We start from the raw sequence: 19,029 nt of genomic DNA, 5'->3' as shown, positions 1-19,029 counted from the left end.
ATATATATATATATATATATATATATATATATATATATATATATGTAAATTGTATATACATATATAAAAAATACAAACTGTATATACATACATACACTCTAACTCTATATATATATGCATGTATTATTCTACAAAAAAAGAAGTACACGTATCTACATATATTGAAACAAAAATGTATATTGACCAACAATTCTGTTTCATGAGAATATATATAAAAAAACCTCGTAATCATTGTCAACTTCATTGCTCCCCCTTTTAGATTTAGATACCTTAAATTATTTTTTTCTTTCCGCCTAACTAGAAGATGCAAAATTCTTTTCTTTTTTTTTTGATAAATCATCCATAAAAAAAAAAAATGGGGGAGTGACTTACATAATATATAAAAAATTATATTATAAAATAAAAATTCGTAAAAACAAAAAAATTATAAAAACGGGGGAGTGCTTCCCCTTTTCTATTTTTTTTGTAAAATATATGAACAACGAAGAAATTTAACGACTAAATGACATAATATATAAAATTTTTAAAAAATTAAATCTAATGTCAATAAATATCCTAAACTGATTTTCTGTGGTGAAAAATCCGCAAAAACGATTTATCACAGAAAAATCAAGGATTATATTTGGTGATATTAGAGTGACTTTGAGAGAAAAATAAAGAGAAAAAGGTTAAAGAAGATCTCTTGAATAATCATGTATTATGATGTTGTCAATGTTGTCGTTTCTTTAATTTAAAATCAAGGATATTAGAGTGATTTTGAGAGAAAATTAAGGAAAAAATAGTTGAAGAAGATATTATAAAAAATCTTGTGTTTTGATATTCCATTGTTGCCTTTTTTTGAGTCAATAGAATAGAGAGAGAATATAAAAAAAATTACCAAAAATAAATATATGAGAGAAAAAATTGATATATACAAATCTTAATATATTTGTATATAGGGCCCACAAAATAAACTGACTTTTAACTACCAAATGACTACGAATTGTAATTTTTTAAAACATTAACCATATCATGTAATTAATATAGTATTTTGTTTATAATATGTAATTTTTTTCTAACTTAAATAAGTGGATAACAAAGTTCAACTAGAAAAGGTAACCAACGTTCGTTTTAAAAAAAAAAAAAAGACAAATTCCGTTTAGAAAAGATAACAATTTCTTTTTTTAAAAAAACACAAACTCCCGAATAAAAATTTGACATTAAAAATTCATTTTTTTAATATTTAAGAAAAGAAAAATAAAAATTCCAGTTGTATTGTGCATCTATTTCAAATTTTCGATTAGTAGATTCTTCATATTTACCATACATTTAATTCTTTGATTCGTAATTACAAATTTGCTTTATTTTTAGTTAGATATTTCAATTTGATTTTCATATTATTGTTAACTTAACTTGATCAAGATGTGGTTTGTTTTTCTTTCTTTCACCACTTAAATTTAGTATAGTTAATTTGGGAAGTGATTCGAATTTTTTGCACTTCAGTAAAAATATTTTCAATAGATAAAATCATTTAATTTTAATAATCAAAAGTTACACATACGTAGCACGTGTGGCTAAACTAGTTTAAAGTAATAATGCTTGAAAAGACATTATTTAGGTAAAAAAATTATTTTCTAAACCTTTACTTCTTTCATTTTATTTTACTTGATACATGCACGAATACACTTACTCATTGTATCAAATATCAGTAAATAGATACATATATTTAAAAATGTATATACATATATCAAGTATAAAAAAATACATGTATTTGGTATTGACAAGGTTGTATTTATGTATAGATATATATATTCGTGTATAGATACTTCTCAATTTAGATGTACACATAACAGATCAGTACACAAATACATGTATGTGCTTCAGATACATGTATCTATGCGCATCACTTAATAGATTCATGCACGATACAACAAACTCATATCTGGATCCAACACCACTGTTCCATCATCATCATCACCGACACGATAGCCGGGGAATCATCCAATGGCAGAGAGAGGGGATACGGTGACCGTTACGAAAGGCTCCTTCTACTTCAAGACAAAGGAAAGAGGGAGAGAGGCGAGCGAGAAAAATGTGAGGAGCGAGGAGTGTATCTGAAACTAAATCTAGAAAAAAAAAAAAAAAAAACTAGTGATAGATTGAATAATTATTTTAAAGTATTAGATGAATCTAATAATTATGATAAAGATGTTTGGCTATTTATGTAGTTTAATTTTTCCTTATTTATTTGCCTGTCCTATTTTCTTTCATGTCCTTTACAATTCTGACATGGACATTAATTTATCTGACTTTTATCATTGTTGAGATCAAGCAACAAAATAAAATTAAAAAAAAATTCTCATACGTAAGTAGTGGTACAGTACGTTTGGTTAGTAGTGTAAATTTACATTGAAATTATTATTTATTAGGTAGAAAATGAAAATGATAGAATCTTATATTGTTGAAACTTGAAAAAAAAGGACATTTTTTAGTTACCTATTATTTTCAAAATTTACCAACTTTAGTTTGTGTTCATGTGCAATCTAATTTAATTTGGTATGTTCCTTTGATAATAATATAATACATAGCTATTTCTATCGTGCACGATTTGACCTTCATGGTTTTGAAATTATATATAACTAATTAATAAGAGTAAAATAAAATAGTAATTCTAACCAAAGTACTTATTGGATATTATATCTCATTAAAGAAACTTTATTTAAGGGAAAATTTTTAAATAATAAAGATTCGATAGTATAGTTCACTATATGTTTCCTTTTTCGTTAATTCCATATAGAAATTGTTTAAATTAGGTTTTGAGTTTTATTACTCACACCCAAAAAGCTAGCTGTTAGCTCGAGATTTCATTTATTGACCGATGTGGTTAACCTCCCCCACCCGGCCACCCCCTCACGCCCGGATTTGAACGTTATTTACTTTCGGTTGGGTGCGTGCACATTCATGGATCAAGTATTTTCACCGCCCGCAACAATCCGGTTTCCCCGGGGCCCATATGGGGACTAGCTCTAATACCATTAAGGGGTCGTTTGGTAGGAGGAATAATTAAGGACAACTAATCTCGGGATTAACTTAGAAGAAGAGCTTTATTCCATGTTTGGTTGGGACAAAATGCATGGCGGGATAACTCATCCCGGGATTAGTTATCCCGAGATTGTAATATTTTTCTTATCCCTCATTGAGGATGGAATAATTAATCCCAAAATAACTAATCCTGAAATTAATACTCCCGGATAACTTATTTTCCAATCAAACGACCCTAAGAAGATTATAAAACAATATTGAGTGTAAAAATATAACAATTTGACACCTTTTGAAAAAGTTCAACATATATTTGATATATACTAATACGTTTTCAAAATATTAAAAGAATATTATTAGTTTAATTTCTGCATGATCAATATTGGCTTTTCGTGGTAGTACCTACGTGGAAATGAAAAGTATATAATAATTAATTAGTGATTGGGTCCCACCCTTTTATATGGTTCTGTAAGTAATAATAATTAATTTGTAATTTGATTATTAATGTTGGTAATAAGCATAACGTAACTAATGATAGTTCATAGTGGGATGGCAAGAATATAATGTTTGGTCGATTTTTGCAAATTAAACAACCGAATAAATTTTATTTAAATGTTTTTATATGATCTTTTGGCTTTTGCATTAAAAGAAAACCATTATATTTCAAGACGAAAATGTCATTTCATATATATATATATATATATAATTCGAAAACTAGCTAGGTCAAAGACTAAGAGCATATGTTGATAAGGCCTTATGATAGTTATAATAATGAACTCATGAATATAGTACTTTAATTTAGAATCTAATTCTTTTTCGTGAAAAAAAAAAATGTTGTTTTTACTTTATTAATTTAAAAACGGAGCTAATGTAAAGGGATATTGATTTCATCATAGGAAATAACGATGTTAATGTCTACAACTTTTGACTCACTTCGACCACTTCGCCCTTTAAGTGACACGGGATGAGCAACTCCAAGCGAAAAGAGATAGTAAAGAACTTTCCCATGTTCATCCAAACCAACCTCAAAAAGTGAAAGAAAGCTCCCTCATGGAAACGGAAATATGCTCCAAGACAAATATATATATATATTCGTGAAAAAAATGTTATTTTTACTTTATTAATTTAGAAACTTAGCTAAGGTAAAGGAACATTGATTTCATCATAGGAAATAACGAAGTTAATATTTACGTCCTTTCAACTCTCTTCGATCACTCCGCCCTTTAAATGACACAGGGTGAGCAACTCCAAGTGGAAAGTCATAGTAAAGAACTTTCCCATGTTGCTCCAAACCTACCTCAAAAAGCGAAAAAAAGTGTGCTCTATCTAACAACTTAAGCTTTTAGATGAGATAATCACACACTTCAACATGGTATCAGAGCATGGAAAAGGTTCTGGGATCGAATCTCACTGCCACCCATTACTAAAATAGAATTTTCACGTGCTTGGCCCATGAGGAAAAAAGAAAACAGGTCCGCACGTGAGGGGGCATGTTGAGAATATAATTAAATAATAAAAGTGTGCTCTGTCTAACCGCTTAATCTTTTAGATGAGATGATCACATACTTCAACAATATATATATATTATTTGAGCAAAAGTTATTGAGTTCTCGTGGAGAGCACAATTAGGAAGAATTACAACTGGTCATTTACTTAATTTGGACTTTTTCCCAACAATAAAATGCATCTGATCGTTTCTGTTCAAATATTAATATTCCATTTACCAATAAAACACTAACTGACCGTTCCCAATTCATGTTTTTATTTATTGATGAAAATTAAAATATATGGTCAAGTCAAATTAACAACTATAATATACCATGCGCGATGTAATTCCATAAATGGGTTGCGAGAAGAACGAGTGTACATACTTGTATTTTTATTTTATAAAGTTATAGAGATTATTTTCGATAAATTCTCGATTCAAATAAAATATATTATAAAAGGTTACAAAACAAGACGTTATGTAAAAATTTGCTGTGCTCTTGGTTACAGCCCATATTAATTATATCGATGCGTTAAAAATATTTTGGATGATTTATAGTTTCCACATACATATATTTGATAAAAGCTAACATATAATCTAAGTTCGGTTAATTGTTACTAGTCACCCTAACTTTACACTATTCATACATACACAAAATATATGCCCATTATAAAAAAAATCTTTATATAGTACTCGATCTCTTCATTCACTTTTATTTGTCACATATGGACTTGATACGCTCATTAAGAAAATAAAGATTGACATGAGTATTTTACCACATGAATACGACTATTAATTAGTATTTAGTTGTTCGATTCACATGGGCGGATTAGGCAACATGCATGCCATGCGGCATGCGGTAACGAGTTCATCCAAATCTAATAGTTTCTACGTGGAAATAAAAATTATATGTATTAAATTTAAAAATATATTAAAATTTCAACATATCTTATATTTGAACCCGTAAATTTTATTCAAATTGCATTGTTTTTCAAGAAGAATTAGGATATATTTCTATATTGATTCAAAATACTTTAAAGATGCCCTAATACTGAAGTAATTGGCAGTGGCAAATTTAAGTGTGAACAACTGCTCACTTAAATTCGTAATCATCTGACTATTATTTGTATAGATTTAAATATATCTAGCATTATTTAAATACTAAAGGCGTTCATGATCAAAAGAGGTGGAGTGACGCATTAGTTGAGAGGCAAGTTTTAACTCGATCTTGATGTCACGGGATCGAATCCCACTTGCTTAATACACGTTGTTTGAGAGGCGAGTTTTAACTCGATCTTGATGTTACGGGATCGAATCTCACTTGCTCAATGCGCACATTTTGAGACTGTGAGTTTTAACTCAATCTTGACATCACGGGATCGAATCCAACTTGCGTACGCACTATTTGAGAAGTGAGTTTTAACTCGATCTTGATGTCATCACGGGATCGAATCCAACTTGCTCAACGCGCATTGTTTATGAAGTGACCGAGTTTTAACTCGATCTTGATGTCACGGGATCGAATCCAACCTGCTCAACATGCATTGTTTGAGAAGTGATCAAGTTTTAATTTGATCTTTATGTCACGAGACGAGATCGAATCCCACTTGCTCTACACGTAGAATGCCAATCAAAACGTGTAAAATGATGATATTTTTTATGATATTATAATGAATTATCGTTTGCTCATCAAGTTGTTATCTTATAAATCATTATATCTTATCTTAAAAAGTAACGACACACCCATCGACCATTGTCTTATAATCTTAGATTTTCCTTTAATTTGCTTATTCGATACAAAGTTAAAAACTTTAACCGTCAAATGTATCAAATTTAATTTAAATATTGAATTCGACTCAATTTTTTTTATGCCTCGATAGATCTCTTTCACTTGCATGCATGAAAGTAACTTTCACGGCAAAAACATTCTAAAACAAACCTAAGATTTTCATTTTCACTAAATATATACATACATTATAAAAATAATCAATTTAATAATCTATTCCCATAAAAACTTGAAATCAATTTTTTTTTCTTAATTGCACTAGTTTATATGGGTCCCACATCTTGGCTGTTCTATTTTGTGCCTTACGTTTACAATAAGTTGTTCTCTTTCCTATTCAACTATTGTTATCTTCATTTAAAATTAATAATAATAAAATAAAATAAAATAAAAATTAGGGTTATCCCCACAAAAATATTTAGGGTTTCTTACTTTCCTCGGTATCTCCATCAACCACGCGCCGAACATAATCGCGTCATCACGCACCACTCACATCACTCATAAGTGCGCTCCACCTGTATTCCGACAAAGACATCCACCGCCGATCCCATTCTCACTAGCAGCACGTATGATACACGCGCTTGACTAGGGTTTTACCACTTGTTCTCTCTCACTGTACACATGCAAAAAAAATCAAAAATTAAAAAAAAGTTAGATACACTCTATGTGTATGTATAGATATAAATAACTTCACAAAGGTTTCATTGAAGATAGATAAAAAAGTGAAATACATAAAACCTCACTCTCACTCTTCTCTCTCTTTCTTAAACTCTCTCTCTCTCTCTACAAGTTTTTCATCTCAAAGCAAACCAAACCTAAGGGTTTTCTCTCTCATTTTCACTCTCCAAATTCATCACTTTATACTTAAAATCACTTCAAGATTCTTGCAAATCTGGACACCCTTTTGTTTCTTCTTTACAAATATACCCTTTTTTCAATCATCCGTGGAAATTAAAATTCTGGGTTTTTTAACTCAATCGAATTTGGGAACAAGGTAAGATTTTTATTCGATTTTTAGATTTTGGGTTTTTTATGTGAGGTGATTTGCTAGATGGGTTTTGAATTTTAATCGATTTTTTAGCTGATTCTTTGGTCAGCACTTTGTTCAGATGTATAATCTTAAAGATTTGTTTTTTTTACTTTTCTTTTTTGTTTTTGTGTACTTGTTGGTTTTTCTCTTTTTTCCTTTTGCTACCTTAATTAATGATTTTTACTGTGATTAAGGTTGTGGGGTTCGATTTGTTTGAGGTTTATGCTGCTTAGGTATCGACAAAACCCTAATTTTGATTTGTCAGATTTTGTGATTAATTTTAAGTGATTTGGGGATTTATTGATGAAGATTTTGTCTTTATTGGTTTTTTGATGAAGTTTATTGAGTTGGGAATGAGCTGACGGCATTTTCAATTTTCAAAAACCCTAATTAGTGTGTGATTTCATGTGAATTTTGGAACTATAGATAAAAGCTTTTGGATTAAAGTTTGTGTGTTGGGACTTGTGAATGAGTTGATCAGCATTTTAGCAAAACCATAGAGTGGTTGTAACTGATTTTAACTTTATTATGTGGTTAATGGTGGTGTACTGTTTGTGTTAGCTTAGGTATTTGTCTGTTACTGTAAGCGTGTTGATATGAAATAGCTGATGGGAAAAGATTAAATCTTTGATGTCATTGAGGCTAGGGTATAGAGTCTTTCGGAAACAGTCTCTCTCTACCTCTGCAAGGTAAGAGGGTAAGTTTTGTGTACACTCTACTCTGGCCGGGTATGTTGTTGTAAACATTTAAAGAATTCTTACACTGAATTTTAATCTGCCGTAGTAGGTAACTTTTCTTATCTTTTCAGGTTACTAATATGTCCCACTTATTCTGTGAGTTGTTTCGTGTAGTTATCTTTAAGGTGACGTGGTGGTATGACATTGTTGGTCGGTGTGTATATACGTTACTCATTTTGATAATCTTGTTATTTTCTGGTACCGTAAACATAATGTGATGATAATGTTCCTACTTTTTTGATGTATACATACACATAAGGACACATATATGTTTCAGTAATAATGCAAGTGCTAAATCCAAACTGCAAAGCATATTATATCTACCTGATTAGTGTCTTTTTCTGAATAATGTAGCGCTGTTTGCAATGCTTCCTTTTTATGTGAGTTTCTGATCTGAATTCTGATTATGTAGACATTTAGTTGTTCTCCTTTTACATGGAGAAAAGTATCATAGCAGTGGAAGAAAATACTCGTAGAAGTGATACTGACACTCCTGTGGCTAAATCATTGGGCGGGCTTATACAAATTGATTCAATATCTATTGAGCTTAATATTCCTAGGCTGATGAAAGAGGAAGGAAACTGCCAACATTTTTCTCTACGGTGAGTCTCCAATCTCTATTAATGTTGCTTACCCGATTTTCTGTTGCTGTTATATGTACTCCTTTTCTTTATGCTATATTCAGTTCACTTGGTTTAGAAGCTGATTCTTTTGTCTTGAGACTGGTTGTTGGTTATTGATGGTCACCTTATGGATGCTCCCGTACAGTATTGGATAGACAAATATATTATGCATCTGATAGAAGATATTGGTTCAATAAACGAGAACATGAATGCGCTATTCTCAGGATTCATACAAGTGATCTCCTTTTTCCTTTTGCATAGAAGAGTAACTGAAAGCTCAAAAACGCCACAGCAATAATAATCCATGGTTGATAATTGCATACTCATATGTTGTATCATATATAGGGGAGCACTGTGGAAGTTTAGCAATAATCATGTAGAGCTGACTTTACTATGTTCAGACTTTTAGTTGGATGAATCATGGCACGTCACTATAATTGTTGCCTATGTTAAACTTTTGCTTCATGGTTATCTCTGGCAGAAGTTTCTCTCCAGATAAATTTATGTTTCCGTTCGAAAATTTTACCATTAGTCACAGTCTTAAGTCTTGTGAGGACCGAGTAAAAACCAAGCTATAAATTCGGATGTTTTTAAGTCTATTTGTGCTGCCAAGTCCTTATAATCAAACATTATATTCTCCATGGCTTATAGTAAGACGTGTTTGATCTCTTTTGATTTGATATATGCTTGACCCATTTCTTATGCTGCACACAGTGGATACGTTGCTGACATGAGGATAAAAGACCGGAAAGTATGTTCACCTTTTCCATCAGCCAGTGACCACAGTATTTCTGAGGAAGAACTTCCTCCTCTGGATGCTCCTAAATTTAGGTGGTGGCGATGCAAAAATTGCATTGACGAGATTGGCACAGAAAGTGCAGCAGAAGAGACTGAGATCCGTGCAAACGTGGCTTCTACTGACGATGCCACAACAAATGCATTATCAGAGATGAAGCATGAGTCAGTTGCAAAAAAGGGCGACAGAAACAAAGCTATTATCGATGATTCCGCCAATACCAGTGGCTTTGACCTCTTATTTAAGCCTTACAAAGGAAGGGGCACTGTGGTTGAAGACAAAGCTGTCACAGCTGGTATTTTCTTGTCTAATTCATGTACTATGTTAGATATTTTGGGTATTTCTATTCATTTTGAATGATAATAATTTCTGCCTACGTGTTGATAATCGACATTACTTTTCAGGCAACAGAACTGGTTCAGGAAATGTTAGAGATGAGGAGATCAGATGTCCAACTGTTGAGGTAGCAATATCTAAACATTGCTCAGGCCAAGAAATAGATGGAACGAGCCCAGGTAATTCAGTTGCAATTTCTTTTGCCGTATCAATATCCTATAATCTTCAATTTACACGCTGTGTTTTGTTTTAAACTAACCAGAACTCTTTGGTTTCCAAAACAGCTGCTAATCTGTCAAACAACAGCACACAAGTTGCAATCTCTGACTCAACTCTGTCAGGGGGTAAAATTGTTTCCCATGGAAATCTCTACATACGTGCTGATGATGTAAGTGTTGATATTGGTGCAGAGCCAGCAATGAATTCTCCAAAGGATGGTCAGAGGACTGCCTCAACAGCTTTTAAGCAATCTGATATACCGGATATCAATGATAAAGCTCTTGAAACCAGTAAAACGAAACTGAGTAGGTTACCTTCCATTGAGTTGAGAGACTACAACGGAACATCTTCAGGAAGTGACACAACTTTGGCTAAAAATAGACAGTGTGATTCACACAATGATATTCCAAATGATCTACCACGTCGGAAAATTCGAAAGGTGCGTCTGTTGACTGATATATTGCGTGAACCAGCCGATTTGGAGACTAGCCATGCCAAAGCGGTTCGTAATTCATCGAGCATTCCGACCGTGGCGCCTCGTGAGCTAGAACCAGTTGGTACGTCTAAGGATAAGAAATACTTTCAGAAGAAGAGGAAGATGACACAAGAAGTTGAAACCAATCTGTCGGGGATGGGCATACAATACAACATTGCTAAAAGGGTCAGGTCATCTAATGGAGGAGTTGAGAGGAGTCCCATGGCAATTGTAACTGCTGATTCACGTTCAGATGAGAAGGGATCTGATGAAGAAGGTATACTGGGCGGTAACAGAAGTCTGGGAATCAAGCATAGAAATGGAATAAATAAAAAGAAAAATAAGCAGCTTCAACCTGTTGATGGATATTCCCCTGAAATGCCCCCGCAGGATACAACCATGCAAAATGGTGGCTCAAAGGGATATGGTGCTGTTAATGGCCTCGTTCATTCAGTGCAATATTCTTCCATGGGTGGGAAATTTGGGCCACATTTAAGTAGTTGTCAGTCATTGGTAGGAACAGATAGAGACTCTGATTTGTTTTGGAGAAGTAGTAATTTTCCTGAAGTTGGGCGTGTTCCCTCAACTCTTATGCTTCCAGACAATAATTTCGCAGGGGAAAGTTCAACCAGGAGGAATAATCCCGTTCAACCAGTGCATGAATTATCTGATGATGTAACGCTAGACCTTTCTTTGAACAGCTTCAGAGATTCTGACAAACATGCTGAGAATGATATCATCCAAAGCAAAAATATGACAAACTCGCCTTTCATTCTGCAGAATGGCAATAAGGGTACTGATCCTCGAAGGAAAGATAATACTCTTCTCAGACAATCAAATGTGCCTGAATCAGGTCAACCTACAAAGAAAGGAGTGATTTGTGACCTCAACCAGGGAGCTCCGCAGACAGCACCAATGTGGCAGGAGATCCAAAACTCTCCAATTCTACTTCAGAAGGGGAACCTTCAAGTTCCTGAGCTAATGGTACTGGTTTATTTCTCCGTTTTACTTTGAGCCCTCTTTTGCTTGCGATGATTTAGTTTCCTCCCTTCCTCTCCGTTATTTCCTCTGAGGTCTAAGGATCTATGTAAAATAGCTAAAAATGCATTTTAAGTGGAGTTGATTTAGAAACATTTCTTTTCTTTTGATGGTCAGGCTATAAAGTAAAGTTGAAACCCTTTGTAGTTCGCAATTGTAGTTTCACTCTACGCGTGAGGACCTGCAGAGATATTTGAAATTGCCTTCAAAATCACATCATAGAAACATTTAACTTTCATATACTTGAAAGCCTCGAGATGACTTGCAGAAAAAATGCTTTCTAGGTTTGTCTTGTCTCTCCGAGACAAACGGTCCATTTATTGATGGGCGAACAACCGGGATTGAACCCGCGCGTGGTGGATTCACAATCCATTGCCTTGATCTACTTGGCTACATCCACCCCTACCCCCGCACAGGTTGAAGTCTCTATCTACAATCAGATCCTTTCTGAACTCCCCTATAACTCCCTATAACTGCTTATCAAAGAGAAGCTTTTTCCTAGACTATAGTGGCAAGTCTATTGTTGTGTTTCGGAATTAGGGGAAACAAAGCTTCAAACAAAGAGGTTGGGCTGTTCACTTCATTGATTTGACTTCACTTTACTTAAGATTAAAGATAGGGGCCGGGCGTGCAGTGAAGGCTCATTTAGTAGACAGCGAGCAAGCTTGCAAGCACACTTTTCTTCAGATTTATATGATGGAAAAGCTAAAATGTTGTTAATAAATAAGCACTCATATATTGAATAGATTTGAAATCCATATTGTAGAATGACAATGTCCATCCTTAGCAGCCCCCCCCCCCCCTACGCCCCACCCCCACCCACCCACCAAGAAAAAACAATACCGTCCTTAGTCTCTTAGTTTTCAGAAAGAGAACTATACTTACAGTTCAGATTGATTGTGTTGATCTGACAATTGGAATTGAGTAATGTTGACAGACTTTTGAAAAAGGCAGCAGGATAAGATAGATCTGTTTTCTGCTTCGAAAACTTCTTTGATATATCTTAGAGGACTGCCAATTCGATGATAGAACATTTTCATGTGAGAAGTTGAGTGTAAATCGCTACACTATCAAAAAGGTAAGAAATGAAATTGACTTTAGACAGCCACATCCGTTTTTTCTTTTCATTTCTTTTATGTTCTTAAAACAAAAGAAGCTACTGAAGCGACTAGCTGAATATCCAGTCTGGAGGTTAAGAGACAAAATCATTACATTTACTGGTGTGGTTATGCTTATTATTTCGAGTATGAGTTTGCTCGTTATTGTGTCCGATGCTTAATACTTCTCTAAAGGTGCTTTGAGCATTTCAATCAGTGGTTGTGTCACTTGTTCTTTTGAGATGTTTCATGAATGTTTTACAGTTAGTACATGCAAAATACTAGCGCAAGTTTTAAGGTAACTGCTTGTATTCAGTGAATTCATGGAGCTTTCCCTTTGCAGGAAACGCCTCACCAGCATAACAAAGAAAATCTTAATGAATTTCTAGAACATTCTGGTGTGATTAAGCATCACAGATATCAACACTCTGAGAAGGTTTTAGAACGAGGGTTGTCAGATGATATACCAATGGAAATTGTGGAGCTAATGGCTAAGAACCAGTACGAGAGAGGTCTTACTGAGACCAGACCTAAATGCATGATGGAAAGGACTGATGGTTTTGCAAGGCCATATACTGAAATACATCAGAGTGAAGCAGTGACGTGGTCACGTCCTGGTGTAACTAGTTTCCGTCCAGCTCAGGCAAATATGAATACTGATGTTGGAACAAGCAGAGGAAGTTCTCTCCAAATCTCTCATGCTAAGAGGAATCACCTCGGATTATCCCAGGCGGAAGGACCACCAACCAAACTCTTTGGTGCTTTTCCACAAACTCAACAGAAATTTCCCAGTGGAGGGCAAGGTTCTGCTTCCGTGCACATCAGACCTGGTTTGCAGCGTGGTGAAGAAGCAAAACCTGTATGGTTTCCAACTGTGCAGAACATGCCATTGGGACTTGGAGTGCCGCAGAAATCCATCATTCAGCCAAATGATAAAATGATTCATGGACAGGCATCTGCCTCACTTCAGAAAGGGAGGACTATCAGTGACATAAAGAGTGGTGATGTGAGAATGCAGAATGAGCATCATCTTCGTTTTCCTAAATCAAGCAATGCGGGTTTGAACGTGAAAGGTATGGGGTCTTTAGATCCTTATTGTAATGAGACAATCCCTGCTATGCAGTTACTCAGCCTTATGGACCGAAGGATGCCATCAAGTCCTCCTTTCAATATTGATGCCAACAAACTCCTGGAGAAACCTTTTGCACCCTGCAGCTATCACCCGAGGTTCCAAATGGATGGAAAGCAGAGTATTCTCAATGGGTCGTATTTATCACATCATCAGTTGAAGGAGTCTCCTGGGGTACACCCTGGTGGTTATTATGCAGGTTAGCGCTCAAAATAATCTTTTTGTTCTCTTTTTCTTTTAAGCGTCAACTTTCTAGAATATCTTTATTCACTTCCTGTACTTAAATTGGTCAATCTGTTATTCCGTGGGCGAATGAAACAAACTCTAATAAGCTGAGTTTATAGATCAAATATCTTTCAAGTCTCGAGGACAGGAGAAATCAAGAAAGTCTTATGGGCCTTCGCGATGTGGTGGAAGCAAATTGGAGAGGTTTGTGTCTTCAAGTGGCCTGCTGAGCAAGACTCAAGATTCTTTTCCTGAGAAGGCCGCCGGGGAAAAAAGAAACCAAGGCACATCAAATTCTCGGGTGCTTCCACAGCAGGATCGTAATACTTCAAAACTCTTTGGCTTGGAAGGCCTCGGCACTGCTAGAGCTCTACCTGTCAAAAACAATTGCGAGAGTTGTCTCTGCAGCGTCAATCGAAACCCTGCTGAATTTAGCGTACCAGAAGAAGGGAACCCCTTCACCAGGACCATCAAGGATCCAAGAATCTGGAAGAAGTCATCAAAGGAGAGATCTCACAATGTCGACTTGAACAAGCGAAAGCAACCTAGAATTCCAAAGGAAAGAGCCGGGAGACTACCACCATTAGGCCGTGCGCTGTGAAGGCCGGCCGTGAATCGTCTGTGATTGTAGCTGTGGAGACTCAGTTCAGCTGAAAGCATACCTCCTAACTTATACTTTGGTTATATCAGCTTGTTGTTGTATGGTTCCGGAGATACATGGGACGCGGTTAATGCTGGTTTTGGTTTCGCCGCATATGAACTCATTTACTATACCAGTTAGAGTTTTCTGAGGGAAAATTAGTCTATGATAATAAGAAATGTATGAAAATGTTATACTCTAGACACAAAGTTGAGACCTGATTCCATAACTTGTGTGTAGTTGTTTGTGCTTTTTGTTGTTGTAAAAAAAGAATAAGCTTGTTATGTGCATCTTCAGTATGTTTCAAGCATGTTGAACTAAGACAATGTGATATAAAATTAGCTTTTGTCCTCAATTATTATTTGTTCATTTCCTTATATATATATATATATATATAGTCGATTCCAACTTGTTTGAAATTGAGATATAGTTGACGACAACAGCATATCCAATGTATTCCTACAGAGTGGGTGTGTACGCAGTCCATACCACTTTCTCAGATGAAGTAGAGGTTGTTTTCGATAGACCCTCGGCTCGTGGTAGATACCACCATTTCCTTAGATGAAGTAGAGAGGCTGTTTCCAATAGACCTTCGGCTCATGATAGATACCACCATTTCCTCATATGAAGTAGAGAGACTGGTTCCGTCGGCTCATGAGAGATACTAGTATAACAAACAAATAAAAAAATATAAAAACATACAATAAAATAGAATAACACGGTGCTAGATAATAAAGGAAACAAGAAACTATTTATTCAAAATCATATACAACACCGAAACACCACTAACAAGAAACTTCAAAAGCAAATACATTTTATATGATATTATTCAATTTCGCAAATTTGCATTTTGAAAGAATTTAGCCCTCGGACTTTTATAGCCACTCGAGTCCAATGGCATGTTTAAGGCCACAAATTTCAAATTATTTTCTTTTCTTAAATACCATGCTCATCAAACTCCTCCATATATTGAAATGAAGGGAGTAACATCTTACTTACTCTTGAATATTTTTACTTAAAACATTCTTAAGTGGAAAATATACTCTTGAAGATATTTCCTGGTAATTAAATCAGTTGAAAAAAGAGTAAAGCATCTGGTTCTCTCCTGAACTATGATCAAATTTGTTACGATATATTCTAACTTCATGGGTATTCTATTACTCTCTTGAACTCAATTTTCGCGTATTTTTATCACCCTTTTGTGCTATCATGGCACCTTTTGTCAACATTTTTAGCTAATGTGGCACATTTAATGTCAGCCCCATTTTATGTAATAAAGGTGCTACATTGGCACAAAAGGGTGACAAAAATACGCTAACATTGAGTTCAGGAATAGTAGGACCCATGTAAAGTTGGAGTGTGTCGTAGCTACTTTGGTCATACTTTGGTCTTTTACAATTTTTTTTTAAACTTAGAATTACACACATTCAACGGGAAAATATACAATATTAGATTAGATGTATCAGAATTTTCATAATTCTCATTAAGATAAATCTTTGATTTTCTTTTAAGAAAGAGAAAACTTCCTAAAATATTTAATTACTATATATTAGAATTTTGCGTATATTAATTAGAAGTAAAACTTTCCTAATTTTTTTTTCTAGGGATGCACGAATCTAGCATAAGATCAAAAAAATCCATATGGAGTAGTGTACGTAATTCAAAGAATTTAGATTCACTAAAATACATCTGATTAGTATAAACTTTGATTTACCATATTTCATCTCTTTAATTCACTTCTCAATCATTGCTTTAATATTTTTCTCCAATTATAACGAATATAATAATAAAGTTTATATATACTTATAATGTTGTACAAAAATAGAATAAATATCGAGAGTTGTCGCGAGATAGATAATGAGTTCCCTCCATTCATGACTATAGGAGTGGACATAAATACTGAAAATCAGATCGAACTGAATTAATTCGATTCTTCAATTTCGGCGCTTCAAGTCAATTTTGTTTTTTTGTTTCTAAACCTTCGATATTCGATTCGATTCTCGTTTTAAGGTTTTGATCCTTCGCTTTAACTGAAGAATCGAAATTTTGGACGAGTACTTAAAATTTTTTGGCCGCTCTTCACTTACTAAAGATCTCCGATATGTACAGAGGTAAATCCAAAATTTAAACTTCATGTATTACAGTTTAGCTCTTCGACAATCCATCTATATCTATATATTAAGGGTTTGAGTCAAAGTTATAACTCCTACGAATCATAGCTATGTCACTAGGGTCCGTTCCTACATATTTACATCCTAAACAAAAGAAAAATCTTCGATAGAAAGAGCATTTCACTTTTAATTGATATCATTTAAGGGCGGCGGATCCATGTAGTTCGTGTCGGGTGCTTGAGCATTCATTGATCCCGATAAAAAATTTATATATTTATACAGAAAACACAGTAAAATCGGTTATAATGTATTGCTAAGCACTTTGGTGTCTGAAGTGGCGTGAGTTCGTGAGCACCCATAACCTTCAAATCCTGAATCCGCCCCTAATATCGTTCAACGCAAATCTAAATTAATCAAAATAAAATATTTCGTGAAGGGTGAATTTGGAATTAGTGAAATTTCCAGAGTTTAGAGTTGGACGACTCAACGTACGTTCAATCTGGGCGCGTGCGTAATTGCCAGAGCGTGCTCGCACGCGCTATCATGTGCGAGTGGGTTAATGAATTTGATATTTTTTTATTTTTTTTTTCATATTTTGCTTTTGTTGGTTAAAAGACAACCTCAGGTTAGGGCAAACGTACGAATGAATAAAGCAACTCAAACCTACTTTGCTAATATTGCCTTTCTTTTCTTTAATCATTTCATATTCCATGTATATAGATTTTTGTTTTGAATAAGGTTCATAAAGGTGAAATAATGTTTTCTATTAATTAATTTTTTATAATGATTTACGTTTTCAATATTATGTCTCGAAGAAGATTCGATTACTTATCACGCGCCTGTTTCAGCACGAGAGTTTAAGTCTCACGTATTTATCATTTTGTAAATTCAGACATCCTGAAAGTTTCTTTCCAATTAATTAACTTTTATAATGATTTGCATTTTCGATATTATTTCACCAAGAAGATTCGATTACTCTCACGCGCGCTCTTCAGCGCGAGAGTTTAAGTCTCACGTATTTATTATTTTGTAAATTCAAACATCTTGAAGGTTTGTTTTCTATTAATTAACTTTTATAATGATATGCATTTTCGATACTATTTCACTGAGAAGATTCGATTACTTTTACGTGTGTGTTTCAGTACGAAAGTTTAAGTCTCACGTATTTATCATTTTGCAAATTCAGGCATCCTGAAAGTTTATTTTCTATTAATTGATTTTTATAATGATTTGCATTTTCGCTATTATGTCTTGAAGAAAGATTCGATTACCCGCGCGCTTCAGTACGAGAGTTTAAGTCTCACATATTTATCATTTTGCAAATTCAGGCATCCTGAAAGTTTGTTTTCTTATAATTGATTTTTATAATGATTTGCATTTTTGATATTATGTCTTGAAGAAAGATTCGATTATCCACGCGCTTCAGTAGGAGAGTTTAACTCTCACATATTTAATCCAAGCATCCTGAAAGTAAATCATACGTATATATTGACAAACATGGATCTCAAAGGCCGATCTAAATTTACAGTAACAGAAATTTATATATGAAAAACTCACTAAAATAATAACAAATAAAAGATATATATAGAGTCACCCATTAGAGCTTGAGTGAACACTTATTTCATCAAAATAAGATAATAGTATGAACTCATGACTTTAATATATAATATGTTTAAGCTAAAGAAACTCAAATATGGAATTCATAGAATAAGTGATGGGCTAGAATTTTCACTAATAGAGTTTAAAAATTGACTAAGCAAACATCTATAATATATTTATTCCCAAGTTGACGAGTTAGTGTGAGTTTATCCATGTGGTTACACACTCTTTGAATATAGGAATTCATTTTCTGAAAGATCACGAATTTTGTACTTTGGTGGGTCATTGAGATCTTTCAATCAATGACCTATATTGAAGGGATATCTATCTAGTCCAATTGATTGCTTAAAACCCGTGTTAACAACAGAACCAAGGAAATAAAATATAATTTTAATAATTTTATTTTTTGCGGGAGGGATTTGGAACCCTGCTCTAGCTCCCACATGAATCTTCCCCGGCATAGAATCTAAATCCACCTAACTATACCACTGACTCTACCGCCTGCATAGAATCGAAATCCACTTGACTCTACCCTTGCATAGTATCTAAATCTATCTGACTCTGTCCCTTTATAGAATTTAAATTCACTACCTGACTGATCTACCCCTGACTTTGCCCTGCATAGAATTGAAATCTACCTGACTCTGCCCCTGCATAAAATCTAAATCCACCTAATTAATCTACCCC

General features: G+C 34.1%; 1 protein-coding gene across 1 annotated transcript; it reads left to right on the top strand.

The window, feature by feature from the left end:
• The first annotated feature begins 6,919 nt into the window (after positions 1 to 6,919).
• Positions 6,920 to 14,987, top strand: LOC107847740 (protein EMBRYONIC FLOWER 1). Its single transcript, XM_016692193.2, has 7 exons — positions 6,920 to 7,281; positions 8,467 to 8,656; positions 9,392 to 9,768; positions 9,878 to 9,988; positions 10,094 to 11,487; positions 12,982 to 13,966; positions 14,112 to 14,987. Exons 2-7 carry the CDS (start codon positions 8,490 to 8,492, stop codon positions 14,591 to 14,593), a joined length of 3,516 nt encoding a protein of 1,171 aa, XP_016547679.2. The 5' UTR covers positions 6,920 to 7,281; positions 8,467 to 8,489; the 3' UTR covers positions 14,594 to 14,987.
• Positions 14,988 to 19,029: the final 4,042 nt, after the last annotated feature.

The sequence above is a fragment of the Capsicum annuum genome, chromosome 11 (genome assembly GCF_002878395.1).
Source record: "Capsicum annuum cultivar UCD-10X-F1 chromosome 11, UCD10Xv1.1, whole genome shotgun sequence".
Taxonomy (NCBI): domain Eukaryota; kingdom Viridiplantae; phylum Streptophyta; class Magnoliopsida; order Solanales; family Solanaceae; genus Capsicum; species Capsicum annuum.
This window is presented reverse-complemented; position numbering and strand designations above follow the sequence as displayed.

Coding starts and splice junctions, on each gene's coding strand:
- LOC107847740 (XM_016692193.2), top strand. CDS start 8,490: ATGGAGAAAAGTATCATAGCAGTGGAAGAAAATACTCGTAGAAGTGAT. Junction 8,657..9,391: donor TGCCAACATTTTTCTCTACG/GTGAGTCTCCAA, acceptor TGCTGCACACAG/TGGATACGTTGCTGACATGA. Junction 9,989..10,093: donor AATAGATGGAACGAGCCCAG/GTAATTCAGTTG, acceptor TTTCCAAAACAG/CTGCTAATCTGTCAAACAAC.